The sequence below is a fragment of the Trichoderma aggressivum genome (assembly GCF_033847375.1).
Source record: "Trichoderma aggressivum f. europaeum strain CBS 100526 chromosome Unknown scaffold_051, whole genome shotgun sequence".
NCBI classification, from domain to species: Eukaryota; Fungi; Ascomycota; class Sordariomycetes; order Hypocreales; family Hypocreaceae; genus Trichoderma; species Trichoderma aggressivum.
In genome coordinates this window covers 93,083-113,502 of record NW_026946417.1, presented here as the reverse complement: position 1 = coordinate 113,502, position 20,420 = coordinate 93,083, and the positions used below count along the sequence as shown (strand labels likewise).

The window sequence follows — 20,420 nt, the reverse complement described above, 5'->3', positions numbered from 1 at the left end:
GTCGTGTATCAGCATCTACTGGGATGATGGCGATTGTTAATTAAAAGAGCGGCGTCGGCAGTTTCGATTTGGCTTGGCTGTTTATTTCGCCTCGTAGAATTGGTATAGTGCTTTCATACTGGCATCAGGCTTGTCGACTCCAGTAGATGCCTCGGTATCGGGTCATTGGAGTAGAATCCGCCAGCATCCATCAATTACTGTAATTATACATCACCAGATAAAATGATGCTTTTGGTAGGTACATGTCATGGCGAACAGCCTTGCAGCCATTCATCGTCATCCATGCAATTGCGTCATGGCTGGTCGCAGTGCAAGTTCATTTGCGAATCGTCATGCAGTAGAACTATCACCAATTAATTTCTTTGTCTTGACTATACATGTACCTGGCGTGATGCAGCCTGATATTCAATACACGTGAGCTTTGATGCTTACGACTTAGATGCCTTTCTCTTCTGAGAACTGAGCTGCGATGTTACTGGTTGCCTTATTTCTCCTGTTGTCTCACTGATACTGCGAGAGGCTAGAGCTGAGATGTTGGCATCCCTCCAGACAGGCAACCTCGTCACTACTGGGCACTTTATGCCGCTTATTGCCCAGTACATGATTCAGTTCCACGTCTTACTCGCATTTATATCCATGATGGCCAAGCACTGAAGCCTCGCCCCAAGACACTTTTACTGTACGGTGTTCAGGCAGGGCTGTCATCATTGCAAGTCATCAATTTTCACCAGCACTCAAAGCGATCTACTGGCACGGCAATTGGAATTCGGAACGTCGCTCTAATAGTGTCGGTTAGCTGGTTGTTAGCGGCTTCTTCAACCGCCAATTACCAAGGCAAGGGTATCGACACATCCGCGCAGCCCCAAAGTGAGCAAAAATCCCCGACAGGCCGAAGGGAAAAACGACAGACGGCCGCTCAATGGCGCAATTGGCAGAGCGATTCTGCCGAGAGGCTAAAACTCTTCGGACGCCCAATTTTTGACTTGTTCTTGAAGGCGTGCTTTGATTGTCGATGCGGTAAAGACTCGGATGACTATTTTCCTCTCAATTTTCACCCTAGTGCTGATATGAGGATCTGTCCGCGTGGGATATCCATCTGTGACCCTTCTCTTCGTAGAGACTGACTCTTGGCCGAGATTCGGAGCCTTGTATTCTTCGTAAGCCCTGTGAACTGTGACGAGACAGGGTTTCCGTCTTTGCCTGACTAGATTCTGTCGTCTTCGTTGTCTCTGTTCGAGCGAGGCTGAGCGATTTAATACAAGTAAATAAAGACGGTGGCTGTTTTTTTTTTTTTTTTTTTTCCATCTTAGTGTCTGCGGTCTTGGACTTTTTTTTCTCAACATCAATTTTCCTCTGACTCCGTAAAACCACCCACCATGACCGCCACTAGCAACGGCTTCACCAGCAACGGCGGACCTCAACTCCAGCTTAACAGGGCTGTGGAGACGGCCGATGTATGTCCATGTTCTGGGTCATTTGAACCTTTCGTTTACCCGCACACTAAGTCTTTCTTATAGCTCCTAGAGTCTGTTCAGCAGCTCATCATTCCCTTCATCAAGGCCGCCGATGATGCCGCGGCTCACAAGGCTACGGGGAATTTGGGGTTGAATGCGAATGGGGAGCCTCACAATGTCTTGATTGACTCAAAAAAGCCTTCAGACCTCGTTGCTAGGTTGAAGTTTCTTCTCCCAGAGGAGGGACTAGGCAAAGATGGCCTCTTGCAGGGTATCGAGAGACTACTCAAATACAGCGTTAATACATGGGATCAAGGTTTCATGGACAAGCTGTACTCAAGTAACACGCCAGTATGTGCTTGCCTCATCAGAATGACTCATGAATTCGAAGTTGACGGACAACTGTGCTAGGTGGGAGTTGTAGCTGATCTCTTACTGTCCGTTTTGAACACCAATGTAAGAGACCCCTTTCAAGCCGTGGTTTACATGTCCTAACATTTCGCAAGCTACATGTTTACCACGTCTCCCCGGCGTTGACCATTATCGAAAAGACGACTACCAAAGCATTTGCCAACCTGTTCGGATTTGACGGACAATATGCTGGCGGTGTATCATGTCCCGGAGGCAGTGGATCCAACCTCACATCTCTCATCGTAGCTCGCAATACGCTATACCCCGAAAGCAAGACGGAAGGAAACGGCAAGCATGATTTCGTCGTCCTCACAAGTGCACACGGCCACTATTCCGTGGAAAAGGCCGCAATGGCAACCGGCATGGGCTCATCTGCCGTGTGGGCGGTTCCTGTGGACGACGAAGGCAGGATGAAGCCAGAAGCCCTCCAGGAATTGGTTTTGCTTGCCAAACAGCAGGGGAAGACGCCGTTCTATGTTAACGCGACAGCCGGCACTACGGTCAAGGGCTCCTATGACGCGTTTGAAGACATCTCCAAGATTTGCAAAGAGTTTGGCCTGTGGATGCACATCGACGCGAGCTGGGGTGGTAGCGTCATCTTCTCAAAGGCGCAGAGCTGGAAGATGAAGGGCTCGCATCTGGCCGACTCGCTGACTGTCAACCCGCACAAGATGCTCAATGCACCAGTCACCTGTTCCTTGCTCCTGGGCCCGGATATGCGCGTCTTTCAACAGGCAAACAGCACCTCGGCAGGATATCTCTTCCACGGAAGCGACGATGGCGAAATCTGGGACTTGGCTGACTTGACGCTGCAATGCGGCCGGCGAGGAGACACGCTCAAGGTTGCCTTGGCCTGGCTATATCATGGCGCCAACGGATTCGAGCGGCAAATCGACCACGCATTCAGCATGGCTAGCTATCTATTCACGCTTCTGCAAGAAACCGGCAACTTTGTCATGGTTTCGTCGTTTCCTCCACCCTGTCTCCAGGTCTGCTTCTATTCAGCTCCTGGGGGTCAGTTGCCTTCTGATAACAAGGTGAACACCTCCAGAACGCAGCAGATTGCCCATGCACTTGTTGGCAGAGGATTCATGGTTGATTACGCTCCGGGCGATCACGGTAGCTTCTTGCGTGTCGTGGTCAATGTGCAGACCCTGGAGGGGACCGTTGAAGGCCTTGTCAAGGCCATGAATGAGTTGGGTGAGGAGTTTTCCCCGTGAAGCAAGGCTCATATCATCCACATAACATAGGTAGATGGCATCTATCAGACAGATGCTTTGGTTTGGTGGCCCGATCTGCTTGACATGTACTCTGTAAACTTACACCGATGATGTATTGTGAGAAACATTAGATATTTCAACATAAATTTATTTGGTCATGATAACTCTACTTGAAGAATGGCATTCCTCTTTATTTCAAAGTCGTACCGTTTTTGATAAAGAGATGAAGAATATATAACATACTAAATCGTTTTTTTATAAAGCTATTTTCACAACACTTATTACTGCTCCTCTGTTAACAAATCCTCGCGATTCATGCTTCTCGTTTTCTCCACTTTGACATCTCTCAAACCCCTGCCAATTGCGCTAGCCACGATAAGATCTTATCAGCGATAATCTTCGTCCAAGAAAAAAAAAAAGTTCCAAAGCTCATCGCAGCTCTCTCAACCAAACATATTGTCCACTGTATTGTCTTCGACACAATGCCGAAACCACGAACAAAACGAGGAGGCGACCGCGACGAGCGCAAGAGGAAGCGATACGACGACACCGAAGCGAATTTCGACGCCGACACCAAGCGCCGGCGTCGAGATGACGAGGCCAACGGCAACGAATACGGATATGGCGACGAAGAATTCTCACAACACCAAGGCCATGCTGGCGAGAGGGAATTCTTCGGCATGCTGGCTGATGACGAGCAAGAATACTTTCGACGAGCGGATGAGATGCTGGAACTGAACCAATTCCCGACCCCCGAGGAGCGAGACATCTTTTTGCAGAGCGTCTACCGTGAAGCAAAAGGCAAGGAGCTCAAGGTCGCCAGCAGCCAGTCTTGCTCTCGGCTGATGGAGCGACTGATACAACTCGCCTCCACAGCCCAGAAAAAGCAATTGTTCGAGGCATTTGGTGGCCACTTTTTGTCGCTGGTGCAGCACCGCTTTGCTAGTCATTGCTGCGAGGCGCTGTTCCTCCGATCTGCTGGTGTTGTCACTCAAGAGCTTGCTGGTTTTACCGGTTTTGTCATGGATACCAAGGGTGCAGATGTCGATGCGCAGCAGCCTGAAGCTTCCATGGAGCATCTATTCTTGGCGACATTGGATGAGCTTGAGGGCAGCTTGGGTTATCTCATCACTGACCGATTCGCTTCACATACTCTGCGAGTCTTGCTACTAGTATTATCCGGAATGCCTCTTGAAGAGCAGTCGTCGCGTACGCTATTAAAGAGCAAGAGGAAGGAGAAGATCACAGTTGTCGGATCTACAGCGGCAGATGCGCAAAACCACGGCAAGCGAGCAGTGCCGGCATCTTTCACCATGGCGGCCAACAAGATCATGCGAGACTCGGTAGCAGGAATGGATGCCACTGGAATACAAGTCCTGGCCAAACACCCCATTGGCAACCCGATCCTTCAGCTCATCCTGGAACTTGACTTAACACTCAACAAGGGTGAACCCAAGGGCGAGGATGCAAACGCTGGTGATACTTCCCCTTCTCTTCTCCAGCTACTTCTCCCCGACGCTCCCCGATCACTGTCTGATGGCTCTTCTGCGGCTTCCGAATTCGTCAACGGCATGATCTACGACCAGATCGGCTCGCGACTTATCGAAACGCTTGTCGCACATGCGCCGGGCAAGATTTTCAAGGCTCTCAACCAGAATATATTCCTACCCAGGATACAAGGCTATGTCCGCAACGACATCTCATGCTATCCTGCTATCAAGGTGCTTCAACGACTGGGCAAGGACGACCTCGCAAAGGCTGTCGATCAAATCGCGCCTACTATTCCCCAGCTGGTCTCCAAAGCAAGATATAACGTTTTGTCGACCCTCTTTGAACGATGCGCGGCTAGGAACATCAATGACGAAATTAAAAAGTTGATGAAGGGCTTAAAGGAGGGATGCGGCAGCCAACCCGCTGATTTAGTCATGACGTTGTGTTCGTTTTCAGCCAGCGAAGAGGAAGAGAAGAAAAAGAAGAAGGATGTTACGCAAGTAACCAAGAACGAATATGCTGTCCAATCCCACGGCGCCAATCTACTTACCACTTTGCTCTCAATATCCGGCCCATCAAAGGGTGTCCAAGAATCCATCCTTGCTTTGCCGTCCGACATTGTCCTCCGCCTCGCCAACACGTCTCTACCAACCGTTTCCGTCCTCACCACCGCCATCAACACTCCGTCTTCCAACTCCATTTTCCAAAAGAGTCTCATTAACACACTGATGCCACACATGCCCGACCTGGCAACATCCCAGTATGGCCACAACCTTATCAACGCCATCGCCGAAATCCCCAGCAAGGGTAAGGATTGGAGCATCCCTCAGCACATGAAGGATCGGATCATGGCCGCCCTCGGAGCGCACGAATCCCAGCTGAGAGAGTCATGGATGGGAAGGAGCGTCTGGAGGACGTGGAAGGGAGATATGTGGAAGACACGACGGTTTGACTGGAAGAGCTGGATGAAGGAGTTGGATGAGACCAAGGCTCCGGCTGCGGCTGCGCCTAAGAACAAGGGGGAGGCCAAGGCGAATGGCGAGATGAAGGCTGTCAAGGACGACGAGGATGTTGAGCAGAAGCTTGAAAAGGCAGAAGAAAATGACGAGGTAGCCGTCGAAGATGGTGACGAAAAAGAAGAGAAGAAGGAGAGAAAAGAAAGAAAGGAAAAGAAAGAAAAGAAGGAGAAGAAGGAGAAAAAGGAGAAGAAAGAGAAGAAAGTCAAAGAAGATGGCGAGGAGCAGGAAAAGAAGAAGAAGAAGAAAAAGAAGTCAAAGGACGAGGACGTCGAGATGGCTGATGCTGAAGAGTGAATTAACACCTCGTCTTTGTAGACTGAAGGTGTCAGAATCTTTTTGCTTTAGTAGGTAGAGATACCTCTCTCAACATGAGCTTAGTTTAATATCTCGCGTAGATAAACTTTCATTGTGGTTTTGGGTGGTAATGAATAGTACCACTTATCGGGGGAGCTTATTTGTAGCCGAGTAAATATTGAGTATTTAGATTTTAAAAAATGGATATCAAACGGCCAACATATTCGAATACTTCTCAAAGATGTTGCCTAAACTCCTTCTCGCTTAACTTCCGGTAAATATTCATCCCATGGTGGACGACTTGCTGCTGGCAGGGAGGTGGACTTTTCTCGTCTCTAATTTCAGTCCCTCCTTCACTTCGCTCCGTTGATGTTTCCTTGGAACAAATTGACAGATACCCGTTCCGTCCCGTTGTAATAGAATGAGCATTGTCACTTTCTTCTCAGTTTCGTTTCGGTTGGCCGGCTAACGACCTTTGCAAACTGATCAATAAGTGATTCTTCCCATCTGCAACAAGGAACCGCGCATATCCTCCTGACGCAACTTTCGGGAGCTTGGCACCATGTCATTAACTCCGTAGCATTTTACTTCCTCAAACGCATTTGGTTCACCATTTCTTCCATCGTTCCGTAACAGTACCATTCTATCCATAACATACGTATAGTGAGGCGCGTCCCATACCAATCTCATCCTCGAGATCGAAGCTTGCTCTGGTTTTTGTTTCTTCTTGCCCGTGACTGACTGATCTCTCTAGGCATCTGTTTCAGTATCCTTAACGAACAACAAGAAGGATGCCTCGAAAGGGATATGATGTAACGGGGTGCGCCCCAGGTACTCCCGCTGCCGAAGCCGCGGCTCGGGCCAAGCAGAGGGCTGCCCCTGGAAACCGCACTCCTCGTGCTGGAACTCCTATCAATCCATCTCACCATGATGGAGATGACCAAGCGACCCCTCGAGCTTCTCGTATCGGTGTCTTCGCTGGAGATGTGGCGGCTGGTGGCCCTCCCGCCTACTCCCAGGCGAATGTAATGCAGGCTGAGCGAGGATTTCAGACTCAGCAATTCCTGCCAAGACAGGAGCTGTTCCAGAACCCTTTGAACGTCAGTTCATTTCAGGCAGCTAATGATTTCATGTCGAGGCCCATCAGTGGACCGCATGGTCATCCTGTTCCTTTCCAAGCGCAGTCATCGATATTCCCCGGAGTTGCCTCGACAGCTTCTACAGGCCAGAGCGTTGGATTTGTAAACGCCCCAGCACAGTTCAGTACGGCCGCGTTTGGGACTGCACAGTTCGGAGCCCAGCCGCAGCCGCAACAGTGGAATCACAACCAGTTCTATGCTTTGCCCGCCAGCCAGCATGGAATCCAGAGTTTTCCCATGTCCCATCCCGGTCCAGAGTCGTTTGCCCACTACCCAACGGCTGGAGGAGTTGCGCAGTATCCGGCACCAAACACCAACGCTGGGAATTTAGCACCTCAGAGTCACGATGGGGACACCGAGATGACGGACACCAATCGCTGAGAGAAACCGAGAGGGAGTATTATAATGATCGATGATACAAGTTTGCTGCAAAAGAATACGTATGCTATCGTTTTCGTACGGCTGGAGGGATGAGATGCTGACGTTTTGTTAGTCATGAGTCAGGCCTGTTATTTCAAGGTATCATACCGAGTTCAAATGTTCCAGAAGAGAGAGAGCAAGATAGAGGCCGTTTGTCAAACAATGGTAGCTTGCAGGACATTGTCAGTGATGCCGTCCCTGACCGGCCGTTTGCTTTGTTAGAGTCTAACCTGGAATAGATATGCTGGAGAGGCCACAGAGACCACTCCGAGGGTTATGAAGAAGTTTCACGAATGTGCTTTTAGAAACCATTAGAGATAGTCCAAGAGGATACGAGATATGCGCAGGAGAGAGTCACTAATTGTAAAAACGAAATTTGAGTTCATCGATGTCCTGCTTGGTGAATATGCTCGTCTATACCTGAGGCATCACTTTTCCCCTTAGATGTCGTCATATCAACACCAGGATGAAGCAAGAAGCACTGAAATCTATGGTAGAGTAGAGAGAAACGGAAAGTGCTTTCAACTATATCTGATAGCATCTTAGTACTAAGGTACTAAGGGTGTCTACCTTAGTGGGAGGTATAGGTAGTAGGCAGCGGTACTTGGCTTATGGACTCCAACTTTGGAAGCATCAATACAGGTAAGGTAACCATTATTGAGAATTCTAGCAAGGGGTATCATACGTAGTGCGTTTATCTATTGACCAAATCCATGTCCAAATACCAACAGATTTAACTCCTGCAATGCCATTTGCATACCGCTGTTGTCAAACAAGACCTATCAAGCACTCCCTGAAAAGAATATCGGCTTTGAGCAAGGCCTGTCACTCAGTGACTCGAAGTGAAGCCGTCATCAACCCAAATCACTATAACGCAACAAAAGAGTCCCCCGTGGCAGCCGGCTGTAGATTTCATGGGAGATTTGCCTAATTGCTGGTGGTCATTCCAGAGCGTGGCCTTGTTGCTGGCACAAGCTGATCGAGGTAAATGCCCCCTTTATCATCCCTTAGCGCTCTTGACTTCGATTCCACCAACTCTTCTTACTTATGCCTGGATGTTTCCTCCTGATATCTTTCAACGTCCTGAAAATCTGGGAGTGACGCTGGTCTGTCGTCGTTTCGGTCACGGTTGGTTCACTCGGCCTAAGGAGTCTAACATCAGTCCTGATTGATTTCCAAGGCATTTATAGGACACTCACGTGGACTTTTCCTTTCCATCATTTGCATCGCCATTTGCACCATCATTTGCATCACCATCGGTGTTATCATCGGCCTGTGGGCTATTTTTGTCACGCCTCATCAAGTGGGCTAAGTGGGCTGGTAATTGAACGCTTCTCCATGAAGGCGCTGCGTCGATGTCCATCTCCTCTCCACATGGGGTCGTCAGTATAATCCTCGGGATCACTTGAATTCTCGACTCCTGTGGTTTCATTCTCGTTGGCATCCGCAGCGTTAAGGGGCGAGGTATGTCGAGTGCCTGTGGCGAGGTTGAACCCGGGGACGAATCCTCCGAGTCAGACATGTCATTATCGGAATCTAATAGCTGTAATAGCTTGGCCGAGAGCTCGGCGGGATCTGGCAACCTGGCAACCGACTTGGATGGCATTCTGAAGTCGACGTGGTGGGATGTCAGTGTAAAAACGATCATAAACGGTCTCCCACGAAGAAGCCTTTGGTCCTCAGGAAATTGTAGTGGACTGGGAAATATGCTCTAGATTGTGCGAAGTCCCATAGAGCAGTTCAACACTGTGTAGGTTCTCTATGGCCTTTTGATGCCATGCCTGTAGCTCAAACTTACCGATGAAAACCTAGAGCAAGCCCCTTTCGAGGCCCACCGCAATCGATTGCACAAACTTCGAAGATCCATTCTCAAGAAAACCATATTTTTTTTTTCTTTTTTTTTCTTCTAATTACTTGATCTAGTCCTTCCAAACCCCGTTGGCCGTTTACCCCCGTTTTGCAACGCGGGAATATTAGGTAGATGAAACGGCTTCTTCTGGGGAATGTCAATCTCCATATTCACTGCCCGCCACATCTCCCACACGGTCGCTCTCCTCGCTGGCAACATGCTGTACTGTAAACTATACAGATTTTTCCTGTTTATCGGAGGGACAAACTGCCCAGTCACCAAACAAAGCAACACTCGTGGTGATAGGTAGTGTTTGCGTATGCGGTGAGCCATTTGGAAGTATTGGTGGAACATGTCGTGGAAGGGAAGAGGAATATTCTGTACAAATCAGTCAGGGATACATTGTCCTACTAGTCTTGAGGTATAATAGTTCGTACCTTGAGATAGATAATGGAAGTAGGGGGCTCATTAAAAAGTTTATCATTAGTGTCGGGGATTTTGGAGTCATGGGTATCTCGAAGTTCAAAATGAATGCCACCTAGTCCGAGTCAATCTCTGTGGCTGTATTTCATGTCATTCTGTATCAGCTTGTACTCACCAGGTAATCTACTGGGGTCCTTCAACCTCAACATTAAGGCAAAAAGTGGGAAATGATTCAAACATGATAGCATCGTATCAAAGCCTGCCTTGAGTGATATAATGGTCATCCTAGCAATGGCAAAATTGAGATAGAAAACCATCACGGTGGGCAGAAGAAAGAACAAAAGGGTAAATAGAATTGTTCCAACAAGCAGCTGGTCGAGGTCGTAATCGCACGAATCGATACGATTGCGGAGGACGTTGTGTTTTTTCCCTCGAAACAGATGGAAGAGAGACCGCAAAATGGTGAGCTGCCAGTGGTATATCCTTGCAGACGCGAGATAGAACGAGTAGATGTGCATGGTGAGGACCGACAATAAGTCCGAAAACATGGCGATGGGCATGCTTGCCCCTGCAAAAGACGAAAACCCAATGAACCAAATGATGTGTGGCAGCATGGGGCTCAGAGTCTCAATGCAACCTACGATGCGAGGCTATGTCAGCTTCCAGAACTTGTGCGGAGGGCAACGAATTGCAACTTACTTGACCAATAGTCAATGACCCAGAGAAACAAATCTCCAAGAAAGGCAGCCAGTTCACCGTTTAGCTTGAGGCCTGCGGGCCATCCCATAAGCCATGATATGCCGCGTTGGAGTGCCTCTACCGTGTATGTGCGCAAGAGATCTCGAATTTGATCCGCAACCCAGTCCTTGTGCTCAATGATGTACGAGCCTACAGCCATGCCGATAATCACGTCGTTGGCAACAAGCCAAAGGCTGTTGTAGAAACGGATGTAGTCCGGATGGCTAGTAGTGACGCTTGCCCAGTTGGCTTTCCGCTGGCGGAGAGTAACGTATTGCATTGGCCAATAGCAGAATTGCTGGAGACGAATCTCAATCTGCTGGGCGGTTGCCGAGATATCCTTGAGGGCGGCATACCCTGGCTTGGCTCGAAACTCCAAGATTATGAGGAGAATTTCCGCCACCATCCTATGGAAGAGCAGCACCAGAATGAAGGCCTTTTGCACAATTGGGAAGAGGTATACTGAAAACAGCGTCCACAACTGCACGAGCACATAGTTCCGCATTGTCGTAGCCGACTCCACCACCCTCTCGGAAACACTAAGTCCTCGCTTTGGTCTTGGGCCAAGCCGTCCGACGTTCTGCTGCAACGCCTGCTCCAGCTCCCAGGACCAATTGACCTGACTGACAATTTTAGGCAGCGCTTTGTCTCTGGCGGAGGCAACTCGCCTAACGATGCTGTGCTGCTTCAGCTTCTCGGCCAGTTTACGTCGATTTTCCTTGATTGCCTTTTCTTGCTTGGTCTCTTCGCTGTCGTCTTCACTGCTCGTAGCATCCTCGGGGAGCGATCCCTTGTCCCCTAAAGCCAACGCTATCGGATTGAGGGATATGTACTGCATGCCTTTTGGGTGAGGCCGGTCGTAGAGGATGAGCTGGATACTGGAGGCCTTGGCGCAGGAAATCCGGGGGTATCGGCTGTTAGTGCTTGTCTTGGCGCATACCCACGAAGGATCAACCGCGCTTTGACTTGTCGCATTGGAAATGCCTAGAACATGCATCGACGAGTGCCCACAGAGGTCATAGATCCGACTCGGGGAGTGGGGGCCACTCCGGAAGAAAGTACCGGACCTGAGATGGAACTCGACATTATGCGCCTTGGACCGTTAGCGATGAGCTCACTTCAGGAGGAGAGGGGGAGGCAACTGAACAGCTTACATCAACATCTTCAAGAATGGTGACGACGAAAACATCGAGTGTTGAGTTCCTCCATCCGACGACAACACCGGTGCGATCAGATTTGCGAATGTCTGTCGGCCAAAACACTCTCATCAACCCATCATGCTCTACCATGACAAAGGATGGTTATCGACAAGACGAGGGACAGCACTCAGAAAGAGCCCCGTCGCCTGAGCTGCTCTCGCGCAGATATTCCAGCTCCTTGTTCTCGTGGGTGCTGTAGTTGCTCTGCGTTAGCCTTGAGACCAGCCCGGGCGATGGCGTTTCGCAATTCAATCTCGGAGATTTTCTATAGCAACATACAAGTCTTGTTTCCCTCCTTGCGACTAGGGCTACTGGCACAAAGATGGCGAGGAAGAAGGCGCTCAAGACCACAATGCCGCGGGCTACACGCAACTAGAAGCAGAGACAATAAGAGATGGACGTCAGACATGCCCAGACAGGCTTCAGGGGTCGCGGGCGCAAAAGGTGCAGGCATTGCGACTTACAACAACTCCGTATTCCGCGGCAAATATTGCCAGCTCATAGAGGCGAGTAACGAGGTCCCAACGCGCAGTGATGTAGCCAGCGACGAAGATGCCGAGGGTCAAGGTCGAGAAGGGGTGCATAGAGCGTTACTGCTGCCTGTAGGACATGCCGCTGGCTGGCCAAGGGAGCAAAAGAGATCGAATCGGTGTGATTTGTCGCCTCGAGCTCAAGGTGGGATGGCTGATGCTTGGAGCGATCGATGGTCGGCGGTTGCGCGCGTTGCGTTGCGTCGGCGTCGGCGTCGGCGATTGGCAGGAATAAGCTCGGCAGAAGCAACAGACGGCCAGTCGCTGGGGGGTGGACAAGCCCAGCAGAAGCCCGAGCCGCAAGCTGGATTATATGCTGAAGCCGCAATGCGAGGGTGTCGAGAGGTTCTGCTCTGGCTGGCGGGCTATCCCTGATGGCACGTAGCCAAAAAGTGCAAGGCGAGCAGCTCCTCCACTAAAAAGCACAACCGCCCGCCGAGAGTGGAGGCTCTCGAGCAGCGTTCGCGCCTGGCAGCGAATCACGTGGCCGGTAATTGACGACCATCCCCTCTGCTTGCGTGTATCTCACGATGCTGCGGCCCGGATATGCATGTTTGCGTCGTGCGTGCGCCGGGAGTACGTAGGCTTTCGACTTACAAACCACCAGGAAACGACGTTGCGATATTTATATGTACGGATCTGAGCTGCAAATACGAGGTTACAAGTCTAAGCCTCTCCGCATGCCAACGCATCGGCGGGCATGCCCTCCTCCCCTGCAAGTGAATGATACATCGAGCCAAACATTGCTACTCTGGCCAGCCATTAATAAAACCAACACGTCTTTCTTGGACTTGATTCGTGGACTTACTCCTCGGCGCCGTTAACCTTACATCGTTTTCCTTGTTGTCCTCCCGGGCTTCATCGAGAAGCTTATCTATCCCTCGGTTCTTTAGTGCAACCTAATCGAGGTGTCAGCATGATATCGTAGTTCTTTTTTTTTTTCTCTTCCCTGGCATGTTCGTACGTTTAGGCACTTCTGATACTCGTTGAACAAGCCAGCACACTCTTTGTTGTCCTTTTCAGCCCCGCGGAGATATTCTGTGTAGGTAGTTAGGTGTAAGTTCAAATTGCAGCTTTGAGCACGATCATGGGAAATATCTCACTTTCGCTATACCATTTTAAAAAGCATGTGTCGTAGCGCCTTGGTTCTTGTATAAGTGGAATGTAGAGAGTCTGTCTGTTGGAGGTCATGAGCGCACTTACTCCTTCACCTCATTACACTCTGGTGCCAGCGATGCCGACATTTTGTTCCGGCTTAGATCTGGATCGATCTCTCAAAAGTCTGTAGATTGGGCACCCAATAGATGCGGTATGCTCGTTTGTATAGCGACAATCTCAGCACTACTAGATCAAGTACTGATATTGATATGCGAATTTCTTCAATACTAGTTAGGTAGATGCCGAGTTCAAGACTTGATTCAACCCTCTGTTCACTGTAAGAGCTTAAAGTATTCCAGTTTCTTACAGCCTGCAAACCTCAGGCCGGAGTTCCATAAAAAAGTCGAGCTTGCCCCGTCATTGGTCGCAGTGACACATCCGGCCTAGTTCTGATTGGAGCACTGAACCTTGTCCGCTCAACTCTGAGACCCATTTCGACTGCAGGCTGGAGCTTCAGCTTCAATTGAAACTCTCCAATCACAGCTCGATCGCGTCCCAGACGCGCTTCTCCAAGGTCGACAACAGCAAGTGCAGCTTCATCGGATCCCGCATACATCACGTGCTGCAGCTGTAGCTGAATTACCAAAAGACGCAGAATCAATTCGTCTGAAATCTCCAGCTGCCATGGCGCCTTCGGCAGCTCAACTCAAGGCAGCGCTCATTGAGGGGACCCGCGAGGTGTACAGCGCAGAGCCTGACGGTACTTCCGTCAACAAAGTGCGCCGGCATGTCGAAGACAAGCTTGGGTTAGAAGACGGTTTCTTCACCAGCGACACGTGGAAGCAGAAAAGCAAGACAATCATCAAGGAGCAAGTTGTGAGTATCAATAATTTCCAAACGAGCCGCCCATGCTTCTTTTCCGACCTACCCCGCTAAAACCATCTGTTTTTAAAAAAGGACAAACTGCTTGATGAAGATGCTTCTGAGCCAAAATCCGAACCAGACTCAAAAGTTGGCATCAAGCGGCAATCGTCTGAACTCGAATCCCCGAAACCAAAGCGACGAAAGAAGACATCAGGACCAGCCAAGAAGAAAGAGGAGGCGGACGTTGATGAAGCTCCCAAGAAGGAGCCCAGTACAAAATCCAAGAAGCTTGTATCTCGCCGCAAGGCCAAGGCTGAAGTGGATGATTCTGATGATCAAGATACCAAACTAGAAGGAAGCCCGTCACCTGCCAAAAGTCGGAAACAAAGCGCGAAAGAAGAATCTGAAGACGAATTGAAACCCAATCCTTCCAGCGGAGGAGATGACACAACTGTCAAAAAACAGGATACCCCAGGTGACGAGATCAAGCCGCCAGTAAAGGATCAATCCGATTCAGGAGCAGAGGAGGCCAAGGCAGATGTTAAGGATGAATCGAAACCAGAGGTGAACGAGGAGGATGAGTACTCCGATGTAATCGACGAGCCACCACCTACAAAACGCAAGAGAGGCGAGAAGAAAGAGGCCTCGTCGAAGCCAAAGGTCTCCAAACCAGCAGCTAAAAAGGACGCCGCGCCGGATGATCCTAAGGAGGCGGAAATCAAGAAGCTTCAATCACAACTTACCAAATGCGGCATTCGGAAGTTGTGGCACATGGAACTAAAGCAGCACGGAGACAATGCCGGAGCAAAGATTCGCCATCTGAAGAAACTGCTGGCAGAGATTGGCATGGATGGGCGTTTCTCAGAGTCCAAGGCTCGTGAGATCAAGGAAATGCGAGAGTTGCAGGCAGATGTTGAGGCTGCTCAAGAAATGGACCGCCTTTGGGGAACCAGCTCTGGTGGACGAGCTAGCAGAAGCAAGGCCAAAACTACTGCCCCAGAAGCCAAAGTGGAGAGTGCAGAAGAGACCGGGAATGAGGACGACGGCGAACCTGCTTCTTTTGCTGCGAGGCGAAGGAGAGCCCACGCGGATTTGGCGTTTCTGGGAGACGACAGCGATTCCGACTAGACGACTGCTGGCCAGTTTTTGATTTACTCAGTAAGCGGTTTCTGAAATGTACGGATCATGCGGCATGGCGTTGGGTTTGCGACCACTGGGATATCACTGAACGAGCTAACGTGATTTCATTTAATGCATTATCTCTGTCTTTTCTTCTTCTTCAATTCATACGGATAATCGTGTTGGGGTGCAGGAACAGGCAATGGAGCTTCAAAAACCAGTCAATTAAATTTCATCATTACTAAACGCTGGCCGCTTGCCTTTCCCTCCCTCTACTCTGACCAAGCCTTGTACACAATTCTTGAGCCATAAGTCTCGCCCTTCTTGACGATGACCATGTCCCTCCATTCTGGGACGTTGACTGCGTTGATCCAACGGCCGGGCTCGCAGCAGAAAGCACTCCGTGCGCCTCTCGCCGGCAGGCCCTCGACAGCGGGGACCTTGGTCAACTCACCTGTGTAAAATTGATAAGACGGCTCCGTGCTCAGGACTTCCAAGTGGATGCCGGACTTGGGGTGGAATGCGGCGAGGTTAAGAGCAAGAGGCTGTGATCGGGTATCGATCGGTACGGAGGATGGGTCGGAGGTGGTTGTAAAGCAGCGGTCGACTTTTGGTTCCGTGGGACCAAGGACGAAAGGCTTGGTCGTCTCGACACCAGGGAAGGGAACAGGGTTGCCAATGGGGATAGAGTCTTCCTCAGCAGGGAGGTGCTGGTTGGTCGAAAGAGTGACGGTGGTGCCGGTGATGTTGTCGTCGCCAGTGAGGTTGAAGTAGGAGTGGTTGGTCAGGTTGATGATGGTCTCGTCGGCACCCTCGACCAGCGTCGCCTCGTACTCGATGCCCAGAACGATGACCTCCTTTCCGTCAACCACCTGGTTTCCAGAAGTGTAGATGACCTTGGCCTCGACGGCGCCGGGATAGCCTTCGTCGCCGTCTTCGCTGCGGAGAGTGAACTCGACGCTTTCACCACCCTTTAAGCCCTGCACGCCGGGGATTTCCTTGGTTCCCACGGGAGTCGGGCCTTTCCAGATGCGCTTGCCCCAACCCTCGTTGCCGCCGTGCAAGCTGTTGGAATAATCGTTGGCTGCAAGTGGGTACGCCCTGCCGTTGAGGCTGTTGATTTTGGCGTCCTTGATGCGGTTGGCGATGCGGCCGATGGTCTCTCCGAAGTACGCCGAGTTGTACTTGACATACTGCTCCTGCTCGGGGAATCCAAGCACGATATTTGTGTCCTTGACCTTGAAGGACTGGATGATGGCCCCGAGGGGCAGGAACTTGAACGCGGCGTCAGTCATGGTAGCGTGATGAAAACGGGTTGGATTGAAATGTGTTGTAAATCTGAAAGGGGCCAGCCCGAGACGTTTATATTTCGAAAAATAAGAATGCGATGACGCCGCCTATGGAGCTACTATGGGTATTAATGGCGATTATCTCGGATATATTGTGTGGTCTCGAAATTTCCCCGTTTCTTTGTTAGGATCGCATTCAGCCTGTTTATCCGTCGCGAGAGCCGTTTTGAGCGGATATTGAAAGTGACGCTCCACAGTCACACAGGCGAAGCTTCGATGACGGCGGGGCAATGGCGGGGTAATTTGGGGGTTTTTGTTGGAGACTTGCTGTTGAATTATCGGAGCTCAGACTTAGGTAGGGGAGTTTCTCCAAAGCCGTTGGGGCCCTGATCCGACGCCTGGAAAAGCAATATAGCCGGAATGGGGTTGTTTGATCCGTCATTACTTGGCGATATGGATCATCTGATTTTGGTTGACGATTTGACTATGAAACTAGTAATAGCTGTATAACACTAGCTTCTTTTCTTAAACAGTCTTTTACGCCATTTGAGGACGAAGTAGGTACCTGAGGGAACTAAGTAGAGCAATTGATAGCAGCCTGCGTCTCAAGTCTGACAATCTGGATGTAAGTACATGGGATACCGTGCCTAGCTCAAGTTATCTCCCAATACTGAGGTGCTTTCTTCATTCAATATTGGTTTCATAGCTCTTCTTACACCACGTCCTCTCTTCTCTCGATAGCCTGTGTATTCACCTGAGGCAGAGAGAGAAACATGTGCTCACGGCTTGGCTCTTACGCCGGCAGAATACCGCCAAATGCACTGGATCTCTCTCAACCTAGGAGAGCTTCAAAGCATCACGTCTAAAACTGCCGTCTGTTGAAACTGCCATGAAAGACTTCGGGTACCTTGCCTATTTAAACATCTCAACAATTCTTCTCTTCAATGTGAAAATTTTCCACCCTCTTACCTTTTATACCTCGGGCTTTTAAAACTCCGCTGAGGCTGTACCTTACAGCGGGCTTATGCTCCCCCCACAGCCCGCTTTCGCCCTGTTGCAGAGTACTACCATCAGATCTCTCTCGCTTCCCACGTGGCGCTGTATTCAACTCGCAGCGGCGTCGCTGGTCTTGTGACGCTGCTATGCAGGTTACTTAGTAGCCAGCGCAGCCCAATCAACTGCAAACGACAATTTCATGTCGCTCACTTTCATCCCAACACTCGCGAGCCTTGTCCTTGCTTCGGAATCTGCCTTCCGGCAGCACAAGTTGCCTGACCGCTTTCCGGCCCCCAGTTCACGATAGCCGCTGACACCCGACGCCATAACGAGGGCCGTTCTTCAGCACTCTCCACCTGCTCCTCGTCACCCTTGCTCTCGCTCTCGCACCTCTCACTACCGAGCCGAGAATCCTAGGACCATGGCAGACCTCGTAAACGTCACGCCTAAGCGGAAAAGAGGAGCAGATGTCTCTTTTTCGCCGTTGAAGTTTTCATTTGACCTCTCCGCGACCGGCGCACCAGAGGAAGGGGGCAACAGCCCTCGCTCGTCGACAGTCGTACACAGATTCCGCGGCCTTGCGCTTGAGAACGGCGCGGTAGTCGAAGCTGCTGATGAGATGGACGTAGAATCCGATGCGTCTACGAGGAAACGCCATAAATTAGATCAAGATGCTGCGGTGGTGCAGCCGCAACCAGAGCCCAAGCTGGTGTTTGGACCGGAGATGGAAACTACCGCAGTGGTTGAAATGACCGATCGCGCCGTGTTACAGCCCCAAGTCCAGCCTCCCTCGTCCGAAGGCCTCCTCCAGAACGCAAATCCTTCCATCAACCGCTTGTCCGAGTCCCAGTCAAGGAAGAAGAGAGCTGGCACTCCCCCCCTCCGATTTAAAAAAGGGCATCCTCAAGAAGGACTGTCCGACGCCGATGACGAGGCGGAAGTCGTAGATCCTTTGCGTGCGTCGCTAACCTGGCATGAGGATGAAATCACAATATACGACCCCAATGACAAAGATGACGACGGCACCGGTATCAACGGCGTGGGGTTCAAGCCCACCCCGGCACTTGCGCATGCGCGGGTCATGAAGAGGCGACAGCAAATGGCGGAATACAGGAAGCGGGAAGAGAACGAAGCCAGGAACAGGAGAAGCCAGAGGCGCCGAGGAGAGCTAGCTGCATCAGCCAGGCGAGATCGCAAGTCACCACCTTCGAGGAAAGTCAGATTTATGGATGCTGAAAGCAGGAACATTACTATGACGGCATGATTATGAACATCTACTATTGACGATTGGCCAACTTGAAACGTATACTGGGAATGGGTATGGGCACAGGAATGGGCATGGGCAAGGGCGAAGATATCAGGAATATGCCCGACTTACGACGGTGTTTGGGCGCAATCTCTTTATGACACGAGCGAAATAATTTGACAACGACCTTGGGGAGGCGGAGACGGGATACGGATTGATGGGCGGCGTCTACGGACTAGACTGCCTGGCGTTGTGATTTCCCCCCTCTGCCACTTTTACTCTTTTCTCACTTGTTTCCTTCCTTCTTTCTTTTTTCCGTTTCCTAAGAACTCACAACGTTGCTTGCCTGTGGTTAGATGATAATAGCCACACTGGCCACCACTTCCATTGGCACTTAGAAAGTTTCAATATATACGGCCTATACTCTTCTCTCACGTATTGAATCCAAGTAAAGATCGCCGGGGCATCAAAGATAGAGTCTTTATTCATACATATAATGGTACATGGCAGCTCATCTGCCTTGGCTTTCACCAAAACTTATACCAAGCCTTATTCCGGGCTCTCTGCTCCTCCTCTATCCTCAACTGCTCCCGCCTCTCTTCGGCTATTCTCTTTGCCTGCTCTTTTCTATTCTGCGAGACAACCTCGATGTGCCTCTTCATCTGAATCTTCTCGGCACGCCGTTGATACTGGCAGTACTCGTACGAGGCTATGCTACCCAAGAGGAAGAAGCCAACCGCCCAGTTGGCAGATTTGGCAGCATTGCCTATCGACAAGCTAAACGTTAGCCACGAGGACTGACACTTGATATGTAGCATAAGTAGATGTTCGGCATGAAAAATACCTTGAATCACAAATTTCAAGCCGCCCAGGCCTGCTCCCGCCCCAATTCCCGTCAGCAATCCTTGCCGTGCGCAGGGCGTATTTGCTACGTTTGCAAAATCATCCTTTTTGATCATTGAGACCGCCTCTGCAAAGGCAGACTTTGAACCTCTCGGAGTTCCATCTGGATTCTTGTCTGGCCCTTGGAGACCGGGAACCTGATCGCCCTCTGCCATCGGCTTCGACCACACGTGCAGCACTTTTTCGTTCGCATTGGGGCGTTCATTGTCGTTGGTCGGGGCCATTTCTGGCTACCTCGCTTGTCGAATTGGTGGCATGGACGGCGCTGGCCCAGCTATTTGCATGTATTCACTGGACGGCAGTTATGACGCTCGAACGATTTATACGAGAATTGTAGCTCGTAGTGGACTGTGGCTGTGCAAAGCGTTCATGTTCTGTGTGGCTAAAATCAATTAAAGATGTGGCGCTTACTAGCCAGGTCCATTCGCGTATTCACGCGTAGCGGCGCGTCTCCCTGCCACACATCTTCACGAAACATCCTTGCAGGCCAATTGTTGCTTGGTCAGGGCTCTGCTTGACCTTGTTTGCCAGCTCGGACGGCTGCTGTGCGTTTTTGCACTGCACTAATCAACCACAACGACAAACAGCTGCTTCAGCCGATTCTCAGTATCAGCATCACAGCGGCCAGTGCAGAACGCCATAACCCATGACGGACCTATTATAACCGATTAAGTTCGAGTTCTCTTATTGCCAGCTCGGCAGCGGTCCCGCCCGATAA

At 50.4% G+C, this 20,420-nt stretch overlaps 8 protein-coding genes across 8 annotated transcripts; 5 read left to right on the top strand and 3 right to left on the bottom strand.

Moving 5' to 3' along the window:
- Positions 1-1,376: 1,376 nt before the first annotated feature.
- On the top strand, positions 1,377-3,085 carry Triagg1_9293 (uncharacterized protein; the record flags this gene model as incomplete). The annotated part of the gene is made up of 4 exons (XM_062904234.1): positions 1,377-1,454; positions 1,518-1,805; positions 1,866-1,910; positions 1,961-3,085. The coding sequence occupies 4 exons, from the start codon at positions 1,377-1,379 to the stop codon at positions 3,083-3,085; spliced, it is 1,536 nt and encodes a 511-aa protein (XP_062751738.1).
- A 482-nt stretch (positions 3,086-3,567) lies between these two features.
- Positions 3,568-5,889, top strand: Triagg1_9292 (uncharacterized protein; the record flags this gene model as incomplete). Its single annotated transcript, XM_062904233.1, has 1 exon — positions 3,568-5,889. The coding sequence occupies one exon, from the start codon at positions 3,568-3,570 to the stop codon at positions 5,887-5,889; it is 2,322 nt and encodes a 773-aa protein (XP_062751737.1).
- A 791-nt stretch (positions 5,890-6,680) lies between these two features.
- Triagg1_9291 (uncharacterized protein) lies at positions 6,681-7,409 on the top strand (the record flags this gene model as incomplete). The annotated part of the gene is made up of 1 exon (XM_062904232.1): positions 6,681-7,409. The coding sequence occupies one exon, from the start codon at positions 6,681-6,683 to the stop codon at positions 7,407-7,409; it is 729 nt and encodes a 242-aa protein (XP_062751736.1).
- A 2,966-nt stretch (positions 7,410-10,375) lies between these two features.
- Triagg1_9290 (uncharacterized protein) lies at positions 10,376-13,431 on the bottom strand (the record flags this gene model as incomplete). Its single annotated transcript, XM_062904231.1, has 10 exons — positions 10,376-11,551; positions 11,613-11,704; positions 11,768-11,861; positions 11,937-12,019; positions 12,173-12,558; positions 12,717-12,831; positions 12,996-13,086; positions 13,152-13,225; positions 13,291-13,295; positions 13,391-13,431. The coding sequence occupies 10 exons, from the start codon at positions 13,429-13,431 to the stop codon at positions 10,376-10,378; spliced, it is 2,157 nt and encodes a 718-aa protein (XP_062751735.1).
- A 538-nt stretch (positions 13,432-13,969) lies between these two features.
- On the top strand, positions 13,970-15,277 carry Triagg1_9289 (uncharacterized protein; the record flags this gene model as incomplete). The annotated part of the gene is made up of 2 exons (XM_062904230.1): positions 13,970-14,161; positions 14,243-15,277. 2 exons carry the CDS (start codon positions 13,970-13,972, stop codon positions 15,275-15,277), a joined length of 1,227 nt encoding a protein of 408 aa, XP_062751734.1.
- A 263-nt stretch (positions 15,278-15,540) lies between these two features.
- Triagg1_9288 (uncharacterized protein) lies at positions 15,541-16,563 on the bottom strand (the record flags this gene model as incomplete). The annotated part of the gene is made up of 1 exon (XM_062904229.1): positions 15,541-16,563. One exon carries the CDS (start codon positions 16,561-16,563, stop codon positions 15,541-15,543), a length of 1,023 nt encoding a protein of 340 aa, XP_062751733.1.
- Positions 16,564-17,974: 1,411 nt separating this feature from the next.
- On the top strand, positions 17,975-18,817 carry Triagg1_9287 (uncharacterized protein; the record flags this gene model as incomplete). Its single annotated transcript, XM_062904228.1, has 1 exon — positions 17,975-18,817. The coding sequence occupies one exon, from the start codon at positions 17,975-17,977 to the stop codon at positions 18,815-18,817; it is 843 nt and encodes a 280-aa protein (XP_062751732.1).
- A 509-nt stretch (positions 18,818-19,326) lies between these two features.
- Positions 19,327-19,926, bottom strand: Triagg1_9286 (uncharacterized protein; the record flags this gene model as incomplete). Its single annotated transcript, XM_062904226.1, has 1 exon — positions 19,327-19,926. One exon carries the CDS (start codon positions 19,924-19,926, stop codon positions 19,327-19,329), a length of 600 nt encoding a protein of 199 aa, XP_062751731.1.
- Between the last annotated feature and the right edge of the window lie 494 nt (positions 19,927-20,420).